Source organism: Mytilus edulis, chromosome 13 (genome assembly GCF_963676685.1).
Source record: "Mytilus edulis chromosome 13, xbMytEdul2.2, whole genome shotgun sequence".
NCBI classification, from domain to species: Eukaryota; Metazoa; Mollusca; class Bivalvia; order Mytilida; family Mytilidae; genus Mytilus; species Mytilus edulis.
The window spans coordinates 7228072-7249229 of NC_092356.1; the positions used below are offsets into that span (position 1 = coordinate 7228072).

Consider the following 21158-nt stretch of genomic DNA (forward strand, 5'->3'; position numbering starts at 1 on the left):
GTGTAATAGGTGAAAAGTTACAAGTTTTTAAAACAGAACATAGTTTGGCCAATGCTGTAATATAGTATTTATTATCTCTGGAAAATTCATCTCTTAAAAAACTACCACCTCCAGCTTTCTTTTGGGTTACGTGTAAATAATTGTTCCCTAAACGACAGGATAAAATTGAGAAAGGAAATGGGGAAACTATTTTTCATTTTAAATTTGTTTACTTGGTTGTTTGTTATACTTTGTCACAAACCATATGATTCATTTTGTATGATATTGTCAGGAATCTTTTAAGTTGATTAATATATGACAATACAATTTAGAATTTGAAATATTATAAAGATCTATCGAAAAATCTCAGGTCAGCTGTTTATGCCGTTTCGTAATATTAAGTGAATCCCTTACAAAACCCCGTTTGACCGAAATTTTGAATCAACAGCATTAATTTCTGTGATTTATTTACTCAACAACATTCAGGATATGTGTATCTTGATACGGTTTCATGTACATTGATAGCTCATCCAGCCGATTGAATTAATTTATTGGTTGTTTATTGTTTAATGGCACTTGTTAAACTCCAATCTATATCGTTGTGGCAAGTTTTCATTCATAAAGGTATCATAGTTATCTTCGCGTAAAATGTTTTTACTTGTTATCGCTGCTCCACAGAAAGCATATTTGCACCACACAAAGCATAAAAGTAAATGCTCTAATATTTTATTAAAATGTTTGTTACCTAATTTAACGATAAAAAGAGTGAGTTTCCGTTTTTAGTTTGACATGCCTGATATGTAAAGGTTACTCACTAACCACCAGTCGCAAAGATGCTTTTTATTTATGGAGACCACACGTAACTTATCAATTAAACCTTAATTAAACATGTGTTGTTGAAAGGCTTTCAATGGCTCTCTGAAAAAGTGGAATAACAAAAAAATATCCCGACTGGATGAAGGCAGTTCATCATTTAGAAAAAAGTGAATTAAACCTAGGTAAACCTGTCACTTGTTTTGTCACGGAATAGAAGTTCCTTCATAATATAGGTTCCAAAGAGAAAAAAAATATTCTGGAATATTCTTTCCACAGGAATAAACATAACAGTATATATTCCTAACGGAATAAATGGTATATAATATTTGTTCAAACAGGAATAGATATTATGACAATGGTTATAACAAAGTTTACATTGGAACTTCTGTTAGGCGGAACAAATATACGTTGACAGTATGACATTCACATAAAATTACATAATATTGACAACAATGTGTGAACAAAACACACAGACGTTATAGGTGAAAAAAAGAAGTATAGCATTCAACATTGTATTATAATCTATTATACGAACAAATATGTCAACAAAGAAAAATAAAATACAAACAAAGCATATAATATGTATAAGCAAAAATGAATGACAAAAAAAACCAAAAGAAAGAACACAGCACAGACAGATATTGGCGGGATGCATAAGTCAGTCTTAAAAGGTTTTGTTAAAAAGCTAAATCTATAGCAAAGTTCGGTTCACATTTTTTAAAATTTCATACTGGGAAAATTTCGCACCCATGTTATCTTTTATCGATTGGATACAAGTAATTGATAAGGGCTGAATTCTACAATGTTTTCGTCGACAGTAAAATGCACATACTGTGTTAATTCCAGATTGTATATACTAAAAGTGTTCCTTTTCCATGAATACACACAGTGTTTAATTGAACACTTACATACACACAGTGTTTAAGTGAACACTTACAGACACACAGTGTTCAATTCAACACTTACATACACAAAGTGCTTTTTAAAAGATCAAGGACTCATCAATATATATTTTTTTACAAAATTTTGGTAAAATTCATGTTATTTTTAGGATAAAATTAAACCCATGGATTCAAATTCAGATAAATAACAGGTCAACTAGAGCAAACATAATACCCTTTGTTCGCGCAAACGTAGCAAAATTCGAGTTCGAGAAAATGTAGAAAAAAACTTAAATTTTTCTAATTAAAAGCTTAAATGAGAGGACTTTTCTAACAAACATTTTATAGGGAGAGCAGACCCGATTAATAATTGCATGGTTTAATACGTCATTTATTTATTTCTATAAGTTTGCACAGAAATCTATAATGCCAAAATCTGGACAAAAAACCCAGACATTTTCGGCTACATATGAGAGATTCTCAGAATGTTCAAAAATAAAGTATGATGAAGTTTTGTGCCTACAATCTAATATGATTGACATGGAATTACGACGTCATATTCACTAGAATATATTATTCGAAATACTAAAGATTTTCTTATCCCAGGCATAGCTTATCTTGGCCGTATTTGGCACAACTTTTTGGAATTTTGGTTCCTCAATGCTCTACAACTTTGTACTTGTTTCGGCTGCTTACCTATTTTAAAATGAGCGTCACTGATGAGTTTTATGAGCCTGTTACCTTTGACAACTATTATGACAATGATATTGTAATACTTTTTATTGTCCTTCTGAACTTTCGTGTTTTCAAAATTGTGTCAATGATAGTTCATTGCTGCATAAGGCTATAATGTATTGCAGTACTAATTATTGCATTTACTACAATACATATACAAATTTTAGTAATGATTGTTAAATTACATGTATATACAATGTCTACCATCAACTTTAATAAAACTTTTATAAAACAGAAAAAAGACGCTTAGCATTCACACTTTTTTGTTGCTACACTTAATTTTTTTATTTATTTAAACTAGCAATGAGGAATAGCTAATTCTTGTATATTAAAGTTTGTTGTTGCCTCATTTAATTTTCTAACTTCTAACTCCCTTTTTTTGGTAACTTTTTCTATTAAAAAAAACTTTGTTTCGAATTCTTTTATTTTCTAACTTATTTGTTTTTATTTCTATTAATCAGATAGATAAGTCTTATATGATAATTATTACCATATATGGTGAAAAACTTTCATGTGAAACGTGAAAAGAACCAATTCCTTCGTCGTCATTGTAAATTTTACAACATCATCCAAAGCTTTTAAATCTCCTTCACTTAATTTAATTTTGTATGGTAAATTGGGATGATTAAGAGAGCATTGCTGGATGAAAATTATAGTCTTTAAAAACTCAGTTTGAAAGAAAAAATAGACAGTAATAATAATAATGAGTGGCCGAAATCCCCTGCTTAAAAAAATGAAATCCAGAGGTCACGAATTAAAAAAAAAAGATCCCGGCATCCCGAAATTTGGAAAAGAAAATCCCGTATCCCGAAAGGATCTATCCCGAAATCCCAAGCTTAAAAACAACCGATCCCGACCCCAAAAAAAAAGAAGAAAAAAAGAACACCCTGACCTATTTCGTATTTGTCTGTTTGTTTAAAAAGTTAGATAGGTTTCAGTCATGAATAGTTTGAAGACAATTATCTTATTTTTTTTTGTTTATCTCATTTGAACCTGAACTTAGCATTATGATATTTTAACTATAACATTAATTAAATTAAATGATTTGAGAATTACAAATATGATTATTATTAATTTTACTTAATCAAAATTTATATCACTTCAATTCAACTCCGAATTTTAAGTCTTACTCGACATTTAACCCGAAATTCGTCTATGACCGGAGGCGAAGTATAGTTTTAACTACAACTTAATCTTCAATCTATGTTTGTACAAACCGTTTACAGAAAGTCCTCCACACTTCAGATTTGCAGATGGAAAATGAATTTTCTTCAGCTGAGGATGGCGACGAAAATAAAAGAAAAGTACAGCTCATCAAAGATATAAGAAAATCCGTTGGGACTGTGGAATCTGGCAAACAAGTATTAAATGTCGCGGTAATAGGTGCCAAAGGCTGTGGGAAAAGTTCGTTCATTAACACAGTAATAGCAAGCTTAAGGAAAGATAAATGGCAGCTGTATTCAAAAGTTGGAATGAACAGCGGAGAATTAACCAGTATTACACAACATTTTAGAAGGTAAGATTCATACACCAAAAGTCGTTGTATATATACATGTGGAATGTATCAAATTTTATAGATTTGTCACAGTTTTGCTTTTTTTTTTATAGTATGCAACTTTTTAGAAAACATAAAACCATATAACATAGTTCGTTTAAACGCAAAAATCCTGTATACACTAACATGACTAATGAACACATAAACAGTAGATAAACTCATCAAATTTGCCAAGATTGCCCTAGACGCGGTTTCGTCTACGAAAGACTCATCAGTGACGCTCTGGCGCGAAAACAAAATTTCAATCCTTGTTCCAATGATGAGTTTATTTAGATATGTCTAAATTCCAAATTAACATAACCACTCTATTTTTTGTGATGGTGTCCAGTGACATTAATCTCTGGTTAATACAAACCTCGATGAGATAAGATCCGACTCTTCAGATTGAATTTACAAGTGTTTTCATTCTTGGCTAAACATAACTCGTCATTTAAATAAACAACGCATTATTTCTTTCTCAAATGTGTTACTAAACGTCTCACGACTTTAGTAAATATATATCCACCAGATTTCATACCAAAATCAAGTCCAGTAAAGATAAAAACTTTTTAAACCTCCGAATTTCAAGGAGAAACATAAGTATTTCTGATGCTCATGAACTATATCAATATGATGGTGTACTGATTTCATATCAACAACAAAACCGAAACAATTAGAATATAAATACTGTTTTACTACTTTTCAATCTTCGAATTTAATCAAATCCATTTTTGTTGAAACAAATTCACTATTATCTAATGCTGATTTATTATTTCGTAAAATATTTCTTCAGGCTAGTTAAGCAACAGAATTTTATAACAGTCTAAAATAACATTAAACATGAAATCTGAAGCAATAATCTGTTTCCAAATTTTGATAGATTTTTTTCAAACGACCTTTGACATAAATATCAGAATTGCAATTTTCATCTTCGTAAAATGTTTGAAAAATATCAAAATATTGTACCTTGACAATATCGCTGTTTTGATCTTAAGTAGATCTTGTTCTTTCCATTCCCTTTCTGCAGTTCTTGCCATGTTCCCTTGCTTGTCACAGTTGATGAAATATAGTATCGGAACCACCTGTAACATGCCATTTGAGCCACTTCATCTGAAAGGAATTATTAACAGTTTTCCAACCGCACTCGGACTTATCTGCTATTCCTATTAATTTAACTCTCTTCATGATCTGAACAGACGGATCTGTTAGTACCCTGACTGCCTTTTTTGGTCGATTCTTCTCAATGTAGTTAATTGGATATCAAAATTAAGTTCAAATTTTAACTGATTCCCCTGAAATATAATTCTCTGATTCCTTTTCACTTTTTACTAATATCTCTGTTGTTTCTGAAAAAAATCATCTCTATGCCAGAAACTTTGTAATTAAAGTACTTTGTCTTCATTGAAAACAAATCTGCGTTTGAAACTTCTGCTGACTTGTCTTGTTTTGAATTACGCTTTCTTTATATTGATTCTGCAGCAGAACGTTAAGCCGAAATTGACTTGTTATGAGTGACAGTAAATTCTCTAACATTAAGGTCACGTTCTGACTCGAACATCATAAACAATTGTATGGAAGTCGAGTGGTTACCACCAAGCATTCGATAAACTAAAAAAAAGGGGTTTTCAATCTACTAAATACTTTACTAATTTGCATGACAAGTTTATTCTCTCGTAAAACCAGAGACTGAAATAGATCAGGTAATTCATAAGCATCCGCACATAAGTTTATATAAAACCTCCGAAAAAACGAACTAAGAATAAAAAAAAAAAAAAACCACAACAACATTCAAGTCATCTGAACTGAATAAAACGTGACACAAGAGCAAACTGACATGAACGCTCTTCCACACAGTACATCTTTTACATGTCCTTACTACTGCATCACTAAAATGAGCAACGATTTAGAAAATTGTCTTCCTAATATCTGATGATTTCACTAATATACCGGGGTAGGAGCAGATTAGAACGGGGCTCATTTAGGACAACAACAATAAATAGAAAACGTAAATTTTCCCAATTTATGGATGGGTCTGTCCTGCGCCATTTGTATTCGTCTGTGAGTCCAATTTTCAGTTTCGAAAACAAGCTTTATTTCTTCAACATTTTTATACAGGTGTTTGGAATCTTACTTTTTTTCAGTTTCAGTGCTAAAAGAGATTATTATAAAGAAGAACCGGAGGTGTTGTTTCCAACGTTTATCGATATTAACGGTTTGGAAGATGAAGATGTTAACTTCAATAGGGCGCTTTTGAGAGCATTATTTGACGGTAAAATTAAAGAAAATGAAAAGATTGAAAATGTTCTGAACATGTATCAGAATAATCCAGATGATTTTAAAACCGAAATGTTCCATCGGGCAAAACATCTAAAGATAGATCGAATTATTGTTGTTACAACAGCAGACCCAAGGGAACCATTAACAGCACAATTGTTTAAATGCATAAGAGAAGTGGCAAACGATCTTGAAGGTAACTTACTATTGAAAATACTTAATAAACTCTTTCATGATATTTTCAGTTCAAATATCAATAGCAAATTTTAACAGAACTATTTCAATTTCAAATTTATATCTTTGATGTTTGTATATAACATTTAGCAGGCTGATAACCAGTGTTTTGTTGGCTTTTCAAAAGTATGATAAAGGTGCATATTTTCGGATTCTTTTCTCATTATATACGTCTTTATATTCAAATCATAGTATTCGAGATTGAAGAAAATTTAGCACAAAACAGTCGAGAATGGTAGGTTAAAATAAATTTGGATCTCAAATATGCATTAGGATATTCATATTCACCGAATAAAATACCACTGAAAGATAAAAGATTAATATTTTCAACGCATTCCTTTGCATTTCTGTTCCCGGTAACAATATCTGATTTTTACCCTAAAATCCAACGAAAGAAGTCAGGCATACATTGTTAGCTCACCCGGCCAGAAGGACTTTATGTGAGATAAAGTCATCACTTGGTATTCGTCGTCGTCGTCGTCAACTATTTCAAACCACTTCTCCTTGACACTACTGGGCAAAATACTTTCCATTTTGGTCATATTAACGTTTTGGTAGATCGTAATCATTGGCAATTTGCTGATTATTATTATTGTTACAGTTTATCTCTATCTATAATAATATTCAAGATAATAACAAAAAACTACAAAATTTCCTTAAAATTACCAAACTTACCGAGATAAACTGTAACAATAGTAATATTCAGCAAATTACTAATGATTACGATCTACCAAAAAAATAATATATGACAAAAATTGTCGATTGAACCCTTAAGCAGTAATTGCTCTTTAAAGAAAATTTTAATCAATAGGTTCATCACAATCGTATAATTTCAAAATCTTCTCCTCTGAAACTAATAGACTCACTATTTATAAACTTTAATTGAATGTTCCTTAAGGTTTATAAATTGTATCCGGAGTTTGATCCATCAACAAACATGGCCGACAAGGCTAAAATAGAACATAGGGTAAAATACAGTTTTTGACTTATATCTTAAAACAATCAATGCAAAGTCAAGAAGTTAAAGTATTCATTAGCTCAAGTTCTACCTACCCTGAAGTAATCAGCGAAATCGAGTATCTAATTTTAGGTTATTGCCTCTGAATAAATGATTTTAAGGAAATTCTGCAGTTTCTTGAAGTTGTTTTCATCTGGAATATTATTATAGAATAGATAGAAATAACTAGCAGTTTAATATGACCAAAATTGTCAATTGACCCCTTCGGGAGTTATTATCATTGAAGGACAACTTTTCACAATTTGTTCTTCTAAAGTTTGCTTACTAAAACGAGCGTATTGCGAATTTTATTTGCTTTTAAATATTGAGAGTTGATATAAGAAGTACACATTTGGCACGATTTATGCAATTTTTTTCCCGCTTAGGATAAAAGATGAAAAAAGAAACTGTTTGAAGGAAAACTATTAAATTTCCATTAAAATCTACGAAATACGAACTCATGTTTTGACAACGCTATAAGCAATATTCAATTCAATTTTGTAGGTCAATGTCTCCCCCGAAAAAATCAAAGCTCTGATTCCTTGTCTGTTTTTTGCTATACTGTAGGTCGTTTTTGGTTTGATCTGTTCGTCAGTATTTGAAATAAATCTTGGATATTCAAAAATATTGGCCTACATTATGACTGCACATACTGAAAGACCATTTATAATCATAGTGTTCAGCTGGTAATATTTGTAGCTTTTGTGCTATTATTGTATACAATTTGAGAAACACGTGTGTGCATTGCCCTTAGATATGAGAAAATAATGCACAGTGCGAGACTAGATGACAACGCCAAAGCATAAGATAAGGGATTCTAGAATTTCATAATTTAACAATTCAATTGAACGTTTTTTTACGTCATTCAGGAATTCCAATATTTGGCGTGATGACCAAGAAAGATCTGTGCAGACGACGTAATGACAATAGGATCAAGGACTTCCTTAGTTATTTGGGAATTGACGAAAATAGTTTTAAATTGATAGTAAATTATTGTCCTGGTGCTAACAAAAAAATGATATATCACAGGACAATCTTGCCTGAAATTGATGTCCCCGTACTGGAAGTTATTGAACAGGTTTGTACTCATGTTAAAGTTTGACAACACTTACGAAATGACGAAGATGACGATAAGGGTCAAAAGGTAATAAGTTTCCTTAGAATGGGTTTTAACATCAGTATATCGATGTAAAATGCACTTTAACTGCAAGTAACTAAAACATATTTTGTTATGGATTGAGCCGATATTTAAATTGTAAAGCTTAGACCTGAGAAGTACTGTTACTTTTGAAAATGGAATAGACCCTACGATGAATTAGTCAATATTATCTTCAATTCATTAGTTTGCAATTTTGTCGCAAGTTTCAAATTGATGTTTTTTCTATATTGTATTTGCAATCTTGTATGAACGACCATCCATTGCACTCATTGTCTAAAGATAACTATGTGTGTGTGGCATATGGATACTATATGTGTTTGAATCTAGGTTGGGTCAAATCATGTTGTGAAAAACTGTAGAGGATAAAAGTGCCGGCAAAAACATATAAGGTTAAAAAAAAAAGAACCAGTATTTTCGCATTCTGAAATTAGAAAAAAAGGTTGCATATACTTCATAAGCATGTATACGATATGTTTACAGGTGATCAATCCTCATCTTGGACGATCGGGAGACTGGCATGGTTTCCTTGCACGAATGCTTCTGAAAGTTATAAAATGGGTCTGCATTCCTATACAGATTACTATTTGGGCGTGGATCCTGGTTTTGTTCACATTCATGCTTTACCATGACCAGAACAAGATTTTTGCTACAACCAACAATACATTGAACAATAAATATGAATTCACATTACCAAATGTAGGCTTCATTTACCATGTTTATAGGTTCTTAAGCTCAACCTTGGTTATTGCTCCCATCGCCTTATCTCTTTTTCTGCTTGTACTGTCGAATATTGCGAAGCAGCTTGTTCGCGTGGGTTTAGCCACATTGCTGTTAGCTATTTTAATACTTATTTTACCCACATTAGTGTATATCTACAAAAATCATATTAAACACTGGTAACTGTCACGGTAAAAACTTAATAGTTGTTCTTTTGAATGTTTTTTTATAGATAGTTATATTTGTGTTCCTTTTGGTCACCCATTCATTTATTTTACTATGGTCAGTTTTATACGTTTTTTTTATTCGCTTATATGCTTTGACTATGTGCCATTTTGTTTTTCTTTGTTTTCATATTTGATTTTTTTTTGTGATTTGGATTATTAAAAATGTTGACTTTTGTGAACTTTGTTTTTTTTTTAATAGTTTTAACAACTATATCTGAATGTTTGATTCACAAATTGTTATCATTGTAGTGGTATTTTATGCGCCCATTATTCAAGGGGAAGTTTTAGCCAGCTATCAAACCAGGTAAAAAAATGAAAAAAACTCGTTATAATTTAGATGCGTCTGAAGCGCCTTTTCAAATTAACATTTCTACATAAGGGAATGCTTGTAACAAGTCAGAAACATAACATATTTTCTATTTGTTTCATGTGTTTAATCTTTTGTATTTGCCAATATACTAAGGACTTTTCGATTTGAATTTTCCTTAGAGTTTGATATTTTTCATTACTATAACTTTTAACTTGAATCGTTTATCACTTGACACCCATCAAACTTCTTGATCCAACAAAAAAAGATAATAGCATTATTTCAATGATATTCCTAACGGTCTGACGGACTTTAAATTTTATTATTTAAATCTCTAAAATCAAATATTTTAATACCGCAGTCAAGCATTTGCAATCCAAATCTAACATTTCGATCAGCTCCCTTTTGCTTCCCATACAACTGTTATGTACATGTATATGGAAAAAAAAACGAATTGGAAACTGTTATTCAAAATTTTTTAAATTATTTTTCATATTGGAGTATAAATGTCATATTAATACAGCCTGTTTCAGAAATTGATTACAAAAGTCAACATCTCAATTAAATGATGAGGTAAATGATTCATTATAAAATTATTATGAATTATAAAAGTAGAACTATCGAAATGCCAATTTTCAAACAATTGCTACTAACAATAACCAGTGGTGTTCTAATAATCTTGAATCAATGAGTGACAATTGATACCTGTAACAATTTCTTCTCTATTTGCATATCCTAGGGTATACCAGCCCAGTAGCAAGTACTTCGGTATTGGCATGACAATACGAATTGTTTGTGTTATTGAAATTTGCTCTTACAAAATGCTAGTAATTATTACAAATCAAGGAATGTATCTCCCTCATGCAAACTCTGATTCCTTTCATGGATTTGGCTATACTTTTTTTACCTTTTTGATTATAGCTCCTCATCTTTTATATAAGCTTTGATTTTCAAATATGTTGGCCACTAGCATCCTTGACGAGACATGTATTGTCGAAATGCGCATCTGATGCAGGAAAATGGGTACCGTTAATGTTATAACATCTGTCTTATTGTAATCGGACTGCAGTGTTTATATCATAACAATTTTTAACAATTAAAGAAAAGTGATACTGTTTGTTTTTTGTTGTGTTTTAGATACTTGTGTATATAATTGAGTGTGGTGACAATTGATTATAGCAATTATTTGATCAACATATATGTACATGGCTGCAAATTGTGGTAAATATGATGACGTTCGATGTCGCAGATTATGAAAATTTGCAAATATTAAGGGTAAAGGTCATAATGGGGACTTTCTAAAAAACCTGAAATTATTCGCGGTAACTAACCAAAAAGTGAGAAAATGACAACATATATATTCATCCCCGCAACCTTTCAACAAAAAGAAGATACAAATTAGAATTTGGCAACATAATCATATAGACATTTTCAGGAAAGAAAATGAATAGAATTCAGTGCATTACATAGAGAAAAGGGTACAAAAAATGATAAATACACGATCATAAGATTGCGAATGGAAATGGGAATGTGTCAAAGAGACGACAACCCAAACATAGAGCGCAGACATCAGCCGAAGGCCATCAATGGGTCTCTAATGCAGCAAGAAACTCCCGCACCCGGAAACGTCCTTCAGCTAGGCCCCTTAACAAATATGTATACTAGTTCAGTGATAATGGACGTCATACTCAAACCTAATCATACACAATAAACCTTCTTCAAAAATAATAAAAGACTAACAAAGGCCGGAGGCTCCTGACTTGGGACCGGCGTAAAAATGCAGCCGGGAAAAAAAATGGAGATCTCAACCCTCCCCCTTTACCTTTATATAATGTAGAAAACACAAACGCACAACAGTTCGCACAGTAAAACTCAGTTTAAGAGAAGTCCGAATCAGATGTCAGACCAGGAAACAAAAGAAAATAAACAAAATGACAATAATACATAAATAACAACAGACTACAAGTAGTTACTGACATGCCATACATGACAATTGCATTTGAATAAGGAAAAAATGTACAACAAAATCAGCCAAAAACCCCCAACCCAAAACATAAGTTATAACATTCATCAAAGATAGCATTTTTCGCTAATTCTTGATTTGAGCAAATTGGGAAACTCAATAAGTAATGGATTTCAAAGAATTTATTATCATTAACGGCGATCAACGAAGATAAATTTGTCAAGTCGAGGTCACTGGACGTTAAACATACAGAATATTAAGCAAAGAAAGCATTATATATATTATATATCATTCAATGCCCCCGTCGCAGCCATCTCTAAAATAGTTTAGTTAGTAAGATGTTTGCTACAGTCAATATCGCCTTAAAATAAATGTTAGTGCATACAGTTATTTCGTAAAACACGAAAATTGACAACGTGATTTATACCTGAAAATCATTTTGTTTTCACAGAGTTTAAAAGTGTTGTTGTCATTTAATAGCAAGGTGTCGATACTTATTTTGCGTACCCCGAAAGTGTTACTTCTGCAAATCATGAAGATATGAACCTCCGAACATATTTTTCTAAAAATTTCTAGTTAATTCGCTTACGTCACTTCTTATATGCTTGTAAGTCTCACCTGAATTTATTTAAATAAATGTATATTTCGGGTCTGTATTATGATACGGTAAACATTTAGAAGCTGCTTTGCTCCTTATAATGAAATAACCATCTGTTCGGTAATATATACCTCGTTAAATCAAACTAATGCTCACCCTAAAATTAGAACAAATAAAGAAATGTACAAAAACAATTCACGGCAAATTTAATTAAACTTTATGTCTAAACTTAATATACAGTTCTATTACATTTGTAATTAGAGTTAAAACATATAATTTTGTCAGCAAATTTCGACTACATGGATGACAAATTGCTATATTTCAATATCAGGTTAATATCACAAAAAAATGAAGAACAACACATCATAAATATCATGCGCTGTTTTTGATGTTCCTTCTCAGTAGACGCTAAAAGCCAATGATGTATTAAAACTTATGCATTGTTTCTCGGCTCTGGCTATACTTTTTGTACCTTTTTGGATTATAGTTCTTCAATTTTTTTATTTATAAACTTTTGATTTTCAAAAATTTTGGCCTCGATCATCATTGCAGATACACTTATTGTCAAAAGGCGCACCTGATGCAAAAAAATCGGTATCGTTAATGTAATTATTATTTTTTAGAATATGTAGGGGATATGTTTGGATATGTAGAGAAATCCGTCCGTTCGGAACAAATCTTAACCTAAGTAGCTTTATGCATACAAGTGAGCTTTTTTTAAATCTCCTGTGGTCGGTCGTCGTTGTCGTCCATCAAATTGCAAAATATCTTCTCCCGTGAAATTACTGGACTAAAACTAAATCATACTTGGCCACAATCGATTCATTATATGGATATCTAGGTAATAAATAATGTGTTCGACAACTACGTCTGTCAACCAACACGGCTCACATGGCTTCTAATAGAAAAACTCTGCAAATTTTGTCGATCATCTTGAAAACATCTATAAATATAGAAAACGTATCAGGACACATTTAGTTAGAATGTTGAGATCTACATACCCGCAATTTACATTAAGAATTTCGGCTAACTTAATATAGGAATAATGTAGAAAGACGAATTTGAACCGATTCTTTTTTTTCACATTTTTGCCTATTGTCTTGAATCTATTATAGGTAGACATTCTTGAAATGACAAAAATAATCAGCTAGACATGAAATATATTCTAGTCGTCAAAGTCGAATAGCGGTCATTAGTGTTAGAGCCTTTAGTGTGTTATGTAATTTAAAAAAGACTTATTCCCCTTTTTGAAATAAAAAATTCGATTCTCAAAATATTTTGAGTTGATTATACTAATTTGAATAAAAAAAAATTTCAATAAAGAATCTTGTATCTCTAAGTTAAAATGCTTTAATTTAAAAAAATTTTTTTTGAAACACAAATAATCTGTATAAAAAGTATAAAACATCATAGCTGTAAAACACTCGGGTAAACAACAAGTTTGATTTTTTTAACTGTTTATGTACGCCTCCCTTTCTAATTCTTAATTCCAACCCTGTAGTCAGTACATTTTTTTTTACTTTTTGACATACAATTGACATGAAATATTTATTATCTTTATCCTATTATCTAAGGGGGACTTCAGATAAGTTTCCATTATTTAGACTCGGAAATTTCGATAAAATATACGATGAACGGCTTCATGTGTACTATTAATGCATTCTTTTTTTATATATATAATTGTTCACACATTCGTACAGATAATATCTTACATTGTGTATTTGTAAGCTTTACAATCATTTAAATGTAGAAAACCATTCATGTATATAACCTTCATAATTTAAATATTGTACTTCCTTATACATAGCAAACAATGAATTAACGTCACACTACAGACATAACTTTTATAATCCTCATACACATCGTGAGTAGGTATTAAAGGTAAGTTTCTTGTTTTGATATTAATTCAAATTCAAATGATTATCGCCATAAATCTTCAAACAGTTAGTTCGTAACAAGTACAAGTACACTTCAATACACCTAGTAACCAAGCAAATATTGGTTAATAGTTAGCAGCCCTTGAATGAAATTAGTCAATTATCTCCCTTATATTAAAAGAAAACACATACAAATAATATATGTATGTTATAGGTGAAAAGTTACAAGTTTTTAAAACAGAACATAGTTTGGCCAATGGTGTGATATAGTTATTATCTCATAGGATAATTCATCTCTTACAGGGGCACTAGCTGTCAAATGCATGGTCACCGATTTGAGTCAAATTCTCATATTTGATTTATAACAATGTTAAACATTTATCCAAACTATCAAAAGTCTAAAATAAATAGTTTGCAGAGCATGAGGTAGATAATATGTATGTTCGTTTCGTGTGTATTTTAGTCCAGACGCCATATAATTAACTATCGATTTGATCTCAGATGACCATATAAGTGATGTAAACATGAATAAAGATATAAAATAAAATTGAGAAAGGAAATGGGGAATGAGTCAAAGCGACAACATCCCGACCATAGAGCAGACAACAACCGAAGGCCACCAATGGGTCTTCAATGTAGCGAGAATTCCCGCAACCGTAGGTGTCCTTCAGCTGTCCCCTAAAAAATATGTATACTAGTACAGTGATAATATGAATAGATTAAACCAATACGTGCAATTGGATTTTTATAGGTCTGTTTGATTTTATTTTTTAGATTAAAAATATATATTTCTCATTGTTTTTAACCGTATAAGAATGATTTTATGTGTTGACATTCTTTTCATTTAAATATCCAGTACACGTGCAAAGCATGCGTTGTCAATCTCTAGCTAAGGGGTGAAATTGAAGTTCACGTGAATACGGATTTAACGAAGTCGAGTTATTCACTTGCAAGTGATTAAGTAATTGTCAATGTATCTTAGCTTAATTTGACAAAATTGAACCATTTTGGCTGCTAATAGCGAATTATTATTTCACTATTTCACTTTCATTATTGATTGACTAAAAAAATCTTACTTTAATTTTTTTTTATATCTCGTAGCTAGTGCCCTTTAAAAAACCACGACCTCCAGCTTTCTTTTGGGTTACGCGTAAATAATTGTTCCCTAATGACAATATTTTTTCTTCAGGAATAAATATAACAGTATATGTTCCTAACGGAATAAATGGTATATAATATTTGTTCAAACAGGAATAGATATTATGACAATGTTTATAGGCGGAACAAATATACGTTGACAGTATGACAATCAAATAAAATTTTATTTTATTGACATCAATGTGTGAACAAAACAAACAGACGTTATAGGTGAAAAAAAGAAGTATAGGATTCAACATTGTATTATAATCTATTATACGAACAAATACGTCAACCAAGAAAAATAAAATACAGACAAAGCATATAATATGTATAAGCAAAAATGAATGACAAAAAAACCAACCAAAAGAATGAACACACTACAGACAGATATTGGCGGGATTCATAAGTTAAATTTGGGGTATTTTTTAATCTTCACTAATGGTCAATCTTAGGGTGTTTACCTGGCTCCGATCTGAATTTGTGCTTCATTATTTTGACCTTATTATAAGAACTCTAAACTATATTTTGCTGGGATAGAATATGGTATTAGTAAAATATAAATATAAACATCTAAACCAATTAGGTGTTCTCATCTGTGGTTTTATAAAAAAAGATAACAGTGCTTCACATTAGAATCGAGTAGATATATTTTTGAGTCAAACATAACACTTCAGGTGTTTAATTGAGTCGACCTACTTGTATCTCGGAATAATCTTCGGCCCATTTAGCTTTGGGATACATATATGAGCGTCACTAATGAGTCTTATGTCGACGAATCGCGCGTCTGGCCAACTAAATTATAATCCTGGTGCCTTTGATAAATATTTAAAACCACTGAATCGATGCCACTAATGGTGGACGTTTTGTCCCTGAGGGTATCACCTGCCCAGTAGTCAGCACTTCGGTGTTGACATGAATATCAGTCTTAAAAGGTCTTGTAAAAAAGCAAAATCTATAGCAAAGTTCGGTTCACAGTTTTTTTTATTATTTCATACTGGGAAAATTTTGCACCCTTGTTACCTTTTATCGATTGGATACAAGTAATTGATAAGGGATGAGTTCTAAAATGTTTTCGTGTTAATTCCAGATTGTATATACTAAAATTGTTCCTTTTCCATGAATACACACAGTGTTTAATTGAACACTTGCATACACACAGTGTTTAAGTGAACACTTACATACACACAGTGTTTAATTCAACACTTACATACACAAAGTGCTTTTTAAAAGATCAACGACTCATCAATATATATTTTTTTTACAAAGTTTTGGGAAACTTAATGTTATTTTTAGGCTTAAATTAAACCCAAGGATTCAAATTCAGATAAATTACTGGTAAACTAGAGCAAACGTAGCAAAACTCGAGTTCGACAAAAATGTAGAAACAAACTTTATTTTTTCTAATTAAAAGCTTAGTTGAGAGGACTTTCCTAGCAAATATTTTATAGGGAGAGCAGACCCGATTAATAATTGCATGGTTTAATACGTCATTTATTTATTTCCATAAGTTCGCACAGAAATCTATAATGCCTAAATCTGGACAAAAAACCCAGACATTTTCGGCTACATATGAGAGATTCTAAGAATGTTCAATAATAAAGTATGATGAAGTTTTATGCCTACAATCCATTTTGGTTGACATGGAATTTCGCCGCCTCATTCACTAGAATATATTTTTCGAAATACTAAAGATTCCCAGGCATAGCTTACCTAACCCGTATTTGGCACAACTTTTGGGAATTTTGGTTCCTCAATGCTCTACAACTTTGTACTTGCTTCGGCTTCTTAACTATTTTAAAATGAGCGTCACTGATGAGTCTTATGAGCCTTGTTCCTTTAATAACTATAATGTGAATGTTATTGTAATACTTTTTATTGTCCTTCTGAGCTCTCGTGTTTTCAAAATTGTGTCAATGATAGTTCATTGCTGCATAAGGCTATACTGTATTGCAGTACTAATTATTGCATTTACTACAATAAATATACAAATTCTAGTAATGATTGTTAAAATACATGTACATACAATGTCTACCATCAACTTTAATAAAACAGACGCTTAGCATTCACACTTTTTTGTTTCTACACCTAATTTTTTAATTTTTTTAAACTAGCAATTAAGAATAGCTACTTCTTGTATATTTAAGTTTGTTGTTGCCTCATTTAATTTCTAACTTCTAACTCCCTTTTTTTTGGTAACATTTCCTGTTAGAAAAAACTTTGTTTCGAATTCTTTTATTGTCTAACTTATTTGTTTTTATTTCTATTAATCAGATAGATAAGCCTTATATGATAATTATTACCATATAGGGTGAAAAACTTTCATGTGAAACGTGAAAAGAACCAATTCCTTCGTCGTCATTGTAAATTTTACAACATCATCCAAAGCTTTTTAATCTCCTTCACTTAATATAATTTTGTATGGTAAACTGGGATGATAAAGAGAGCATTGCTGGATGGAAATTATAGTCTTAAAAAAACTCAGTTTGAAAGAAAAAGAAAAAGAAAAATAGACAGTTATAATAATAATGAGGGCCGAAATTCCGGTCTTAGAAAAATGAAATCCAGAGGTCCCGAATTTAAAAAAAAGATCCCGACATCCCGAAATTCGAAAAAAAAATTCCCAGATCCCGAAATCCCAAGCTTAAAAACAGCCGATCCCGACGTCCCGTAAAAGGTCCTCAATAATAATAATAATAATAATGATAATAAAATATTATAATAACTTTAAATAAATACTTCTATGCCAATGAATATTCAATTAATTAGTATTTATACTAAGTATAGATGTATAAGGCTTTGAAACATCTACATAGAAAAAGTAAAATAGTAATGAAATTAACAATATATAAATCACAAACAAAAAGAACCCCCTGACCTATTTCTTTTTTGTCTGTTTGTTTAAAAAGTTAGATAAGTTTCAGTCATGAATAGCTGATGACAATTATCTTATTTACTTTGTTTATCTCATTTCAAACTGAACTTAGCATTATGATATTTTGCACCACACACATAGCCCTGTACTAAGTACTGCTTTCTGTAAAGATAGAGAAAATCCTGGATAAGGAAATTAGGGACTGCAATGTCATATGGTTACAATGATAATGTTAAAGGAGTAGGAAATTTGCCAAGTCCTTCCTCATGTTCCTGCAGTGATGTTAATGTAATGAGTTTATTTAATACTACCTTACGACAACAACGTAGTCATGGTCAAAAACATTACCATCGGCCTAATGTAAAAATGTCTTCCAAATCTAGATCACCCTCTGGGAGCTTTGATGACCTGCTTTCACATCTTCATCATCCACTAGGGTTACATTAAATAAGAACTATTCTCTTTTCACTGTCAGTTAATTTTCTAAAACGTTTGAGAGATTATGCACTTGAAAAAGGAGGCACCAATACATTTTTCTTCAATATACAGACTAGTCAGTATTATTTGTGATGTAGCTCTTTTCCGTCTTTTTAACCATTAAGATCGGAACCTTTACATGAGAAAAAATTTCTTCCTGTTGACTCTGGCTATAGAGGAATTGATGCAATCAATATCTGCAACGTTCTACATCACAAGGAGGTAACATCTAAAATTCCTATTAATTTTCAAAATCAGTCTGTTCCTATTGTATCCTACAGTTACACCAAAACCATTGCACCTAAAATAAAGCAAAGCTTCAAATAATATTGTCTTTGTGTGTAAATCGTATTACTACGAATGTCTTGTAAAAGAATTAGGTATAAAGAAGCACTCAGGTAATCCCACATACAAAGACATATCCTTTGACAATGCTGAAATTTTAGCAAATCATAAGTCCTTCATAGCTTCAATAAACATTACATTGAACACGAAATCGGAGGACTTGCCTTGTTTGTATTGGACACCAAAGCTTCATAAAATTCCGTACAAACAACGGTATATTGCTGGCTCATCTTCATGTTCCACTAAAAAATTGTTCATTAGATTGACTAAAATTCTGTCCGCAGTGAAAGAGGGTCTTCAGAAATACTGTGAAACTGTTTACTCGCGTAGTCGTATTAACCATATGTGTATTCTTAAAAATTCTAAAGAACTGATAGACAATTTTAAATCTCGGTCTTTTTCTGAAATAAGTTCTATCAAAACATTTGATTTGTCAACCCTGTATACCCTGAAAATCGCCTAAAAGAAATAATCCACAATGCCTTTCAATGTAAAAATGGTAGCATACGCTATACATTTATTACTTTGGGATTTCATAAGGCATATTTCGTTAATAGTGACAAACAAAAAGGTAAAACATGCTACACAGAAGAACAAGTGGTCAGTATGCTGGAGTTTCTTATCGACAACATATATGTTGAGTTTGGAGGTAGACTTTGCAAACAAATTGTCGGCATTTCTGTGGGAACAAACTGTGCGCCTCTTCTTGCCGACCTCTTATTATTTTCATATGAATCGGATTACTTCAGACACTTGTCAAAACAAGAGGATCAAAGAAGCCAGATTATTTAATTTCAGTTTCAGATATATTGATGATGTTCTTTCCATAAACAATCCGAATTTTTCTGATTAGGTTCCATTAATATATCCCCCAGAACTAAAAATTAAAGAAACAACAGACACGGCTTCTTGCGCCTCATTTTTAGACTTATATCTTGAATTTGACTTACACAGTCGTCTCAGTACCAGAATCTATGACAAACGAGACGATTTTAATTTTGAAATTATAAATTTTCTCCACCTTAGTAGAATTACACCAACTTCACCTGCATATGGGATACATAAATCCCAACTTATTCGATATTCTAGAGCTTGCAGCTCCTACTCATACTTTGTAAAACGTCATCAGTGTCTGAGTTGAAAGTTGATGAACCAGGGGTATGTCAAAGAACGTTTCGTCCTTTTTTCTAAAAAGTTCATCGGAAGGTTCCAAGACCTTGTTGATAAATATTCCGTGTCAACTTCACAAATAATACATGATGGTCTTGATGTATAGATTCTGAGTACTGATGTTGTTTATCATCCTAACAACGTGTTTTATTGTCCTTTCATTTGTCTTCGTTCTATTATTAATATTACTTTTGCTGTTGGATTGTTTTATGTGATATCCGTTTGACGTGGCTCGGTACTTATACATCCCGTCGATGTGTTTGTATTGTCTGTCATTTTTTGCTGGTATGTTTTGTATATGCGACTCTTTGTTTTTTTTTGGTTCTTATAACGTGACTCTTTACTTTAAAAAGATTTCGTCATTATGAAATTGTTCTATTTTATGTCATTATGATATATTTCTATTATGAATTACAAAATACGTTGAACCACAAACGTCAAAATTATTCAATCGCGCAATAGAATTAACTATTTGTGGATTCTTATAAATTCTATGAATTCTATATAACTTTTGGACTATTTTAAATCATGGTCTATTTCTGAAATTGATTCTTACATACTTTGGATTTTTAACCCTGTATGCTAACATTGCCTTTGTGAAATTTTGAAATTGTTGTTATATACATTGAACGACAAATATATGTGACGTATATAATTTTCTGACGTTAGACACACGAACCAATGAATGTTATTGTAGATAGATGTGTTTGTGTTCTGTTAAATTGCTCCTTTTAAAATTGTTACACGATGATGACTGCTGTACTATATTTTGACTATTTTATTTATTATGTCTTGTTTTCTCTTATTTTTGAGTGTGAATCCACATTGCTATAAGACGTGTCACGGTACTTATCTA

The 21158-nt window shown here is 31.4% G+C and overlaps 1 protein-coding gene across 1 annotated transcript; it reads left to right on the forward strand.

The window, feature by feature from the left end:
- Positions 1–3706: 3706 nt before the first annotated feature.
- Positions 3707–10964, forward strand: LOC139502022 (uncharacterized; the record flags this gene model as incomplete). The annotated part of the gene is made up of 4 exons (XM_071291341.1): positions 3707–3927; positions 6087–6415; positions 8320–8528; positions 9090–10964. Coding segments are annotated over 4 exons (1179 nt in total), but the record flags the coding sequence as incomplete, so codon positions are not given.
- Between the last annotated feature and the right edge of the window lie 10194 nt (positions 10965–21158).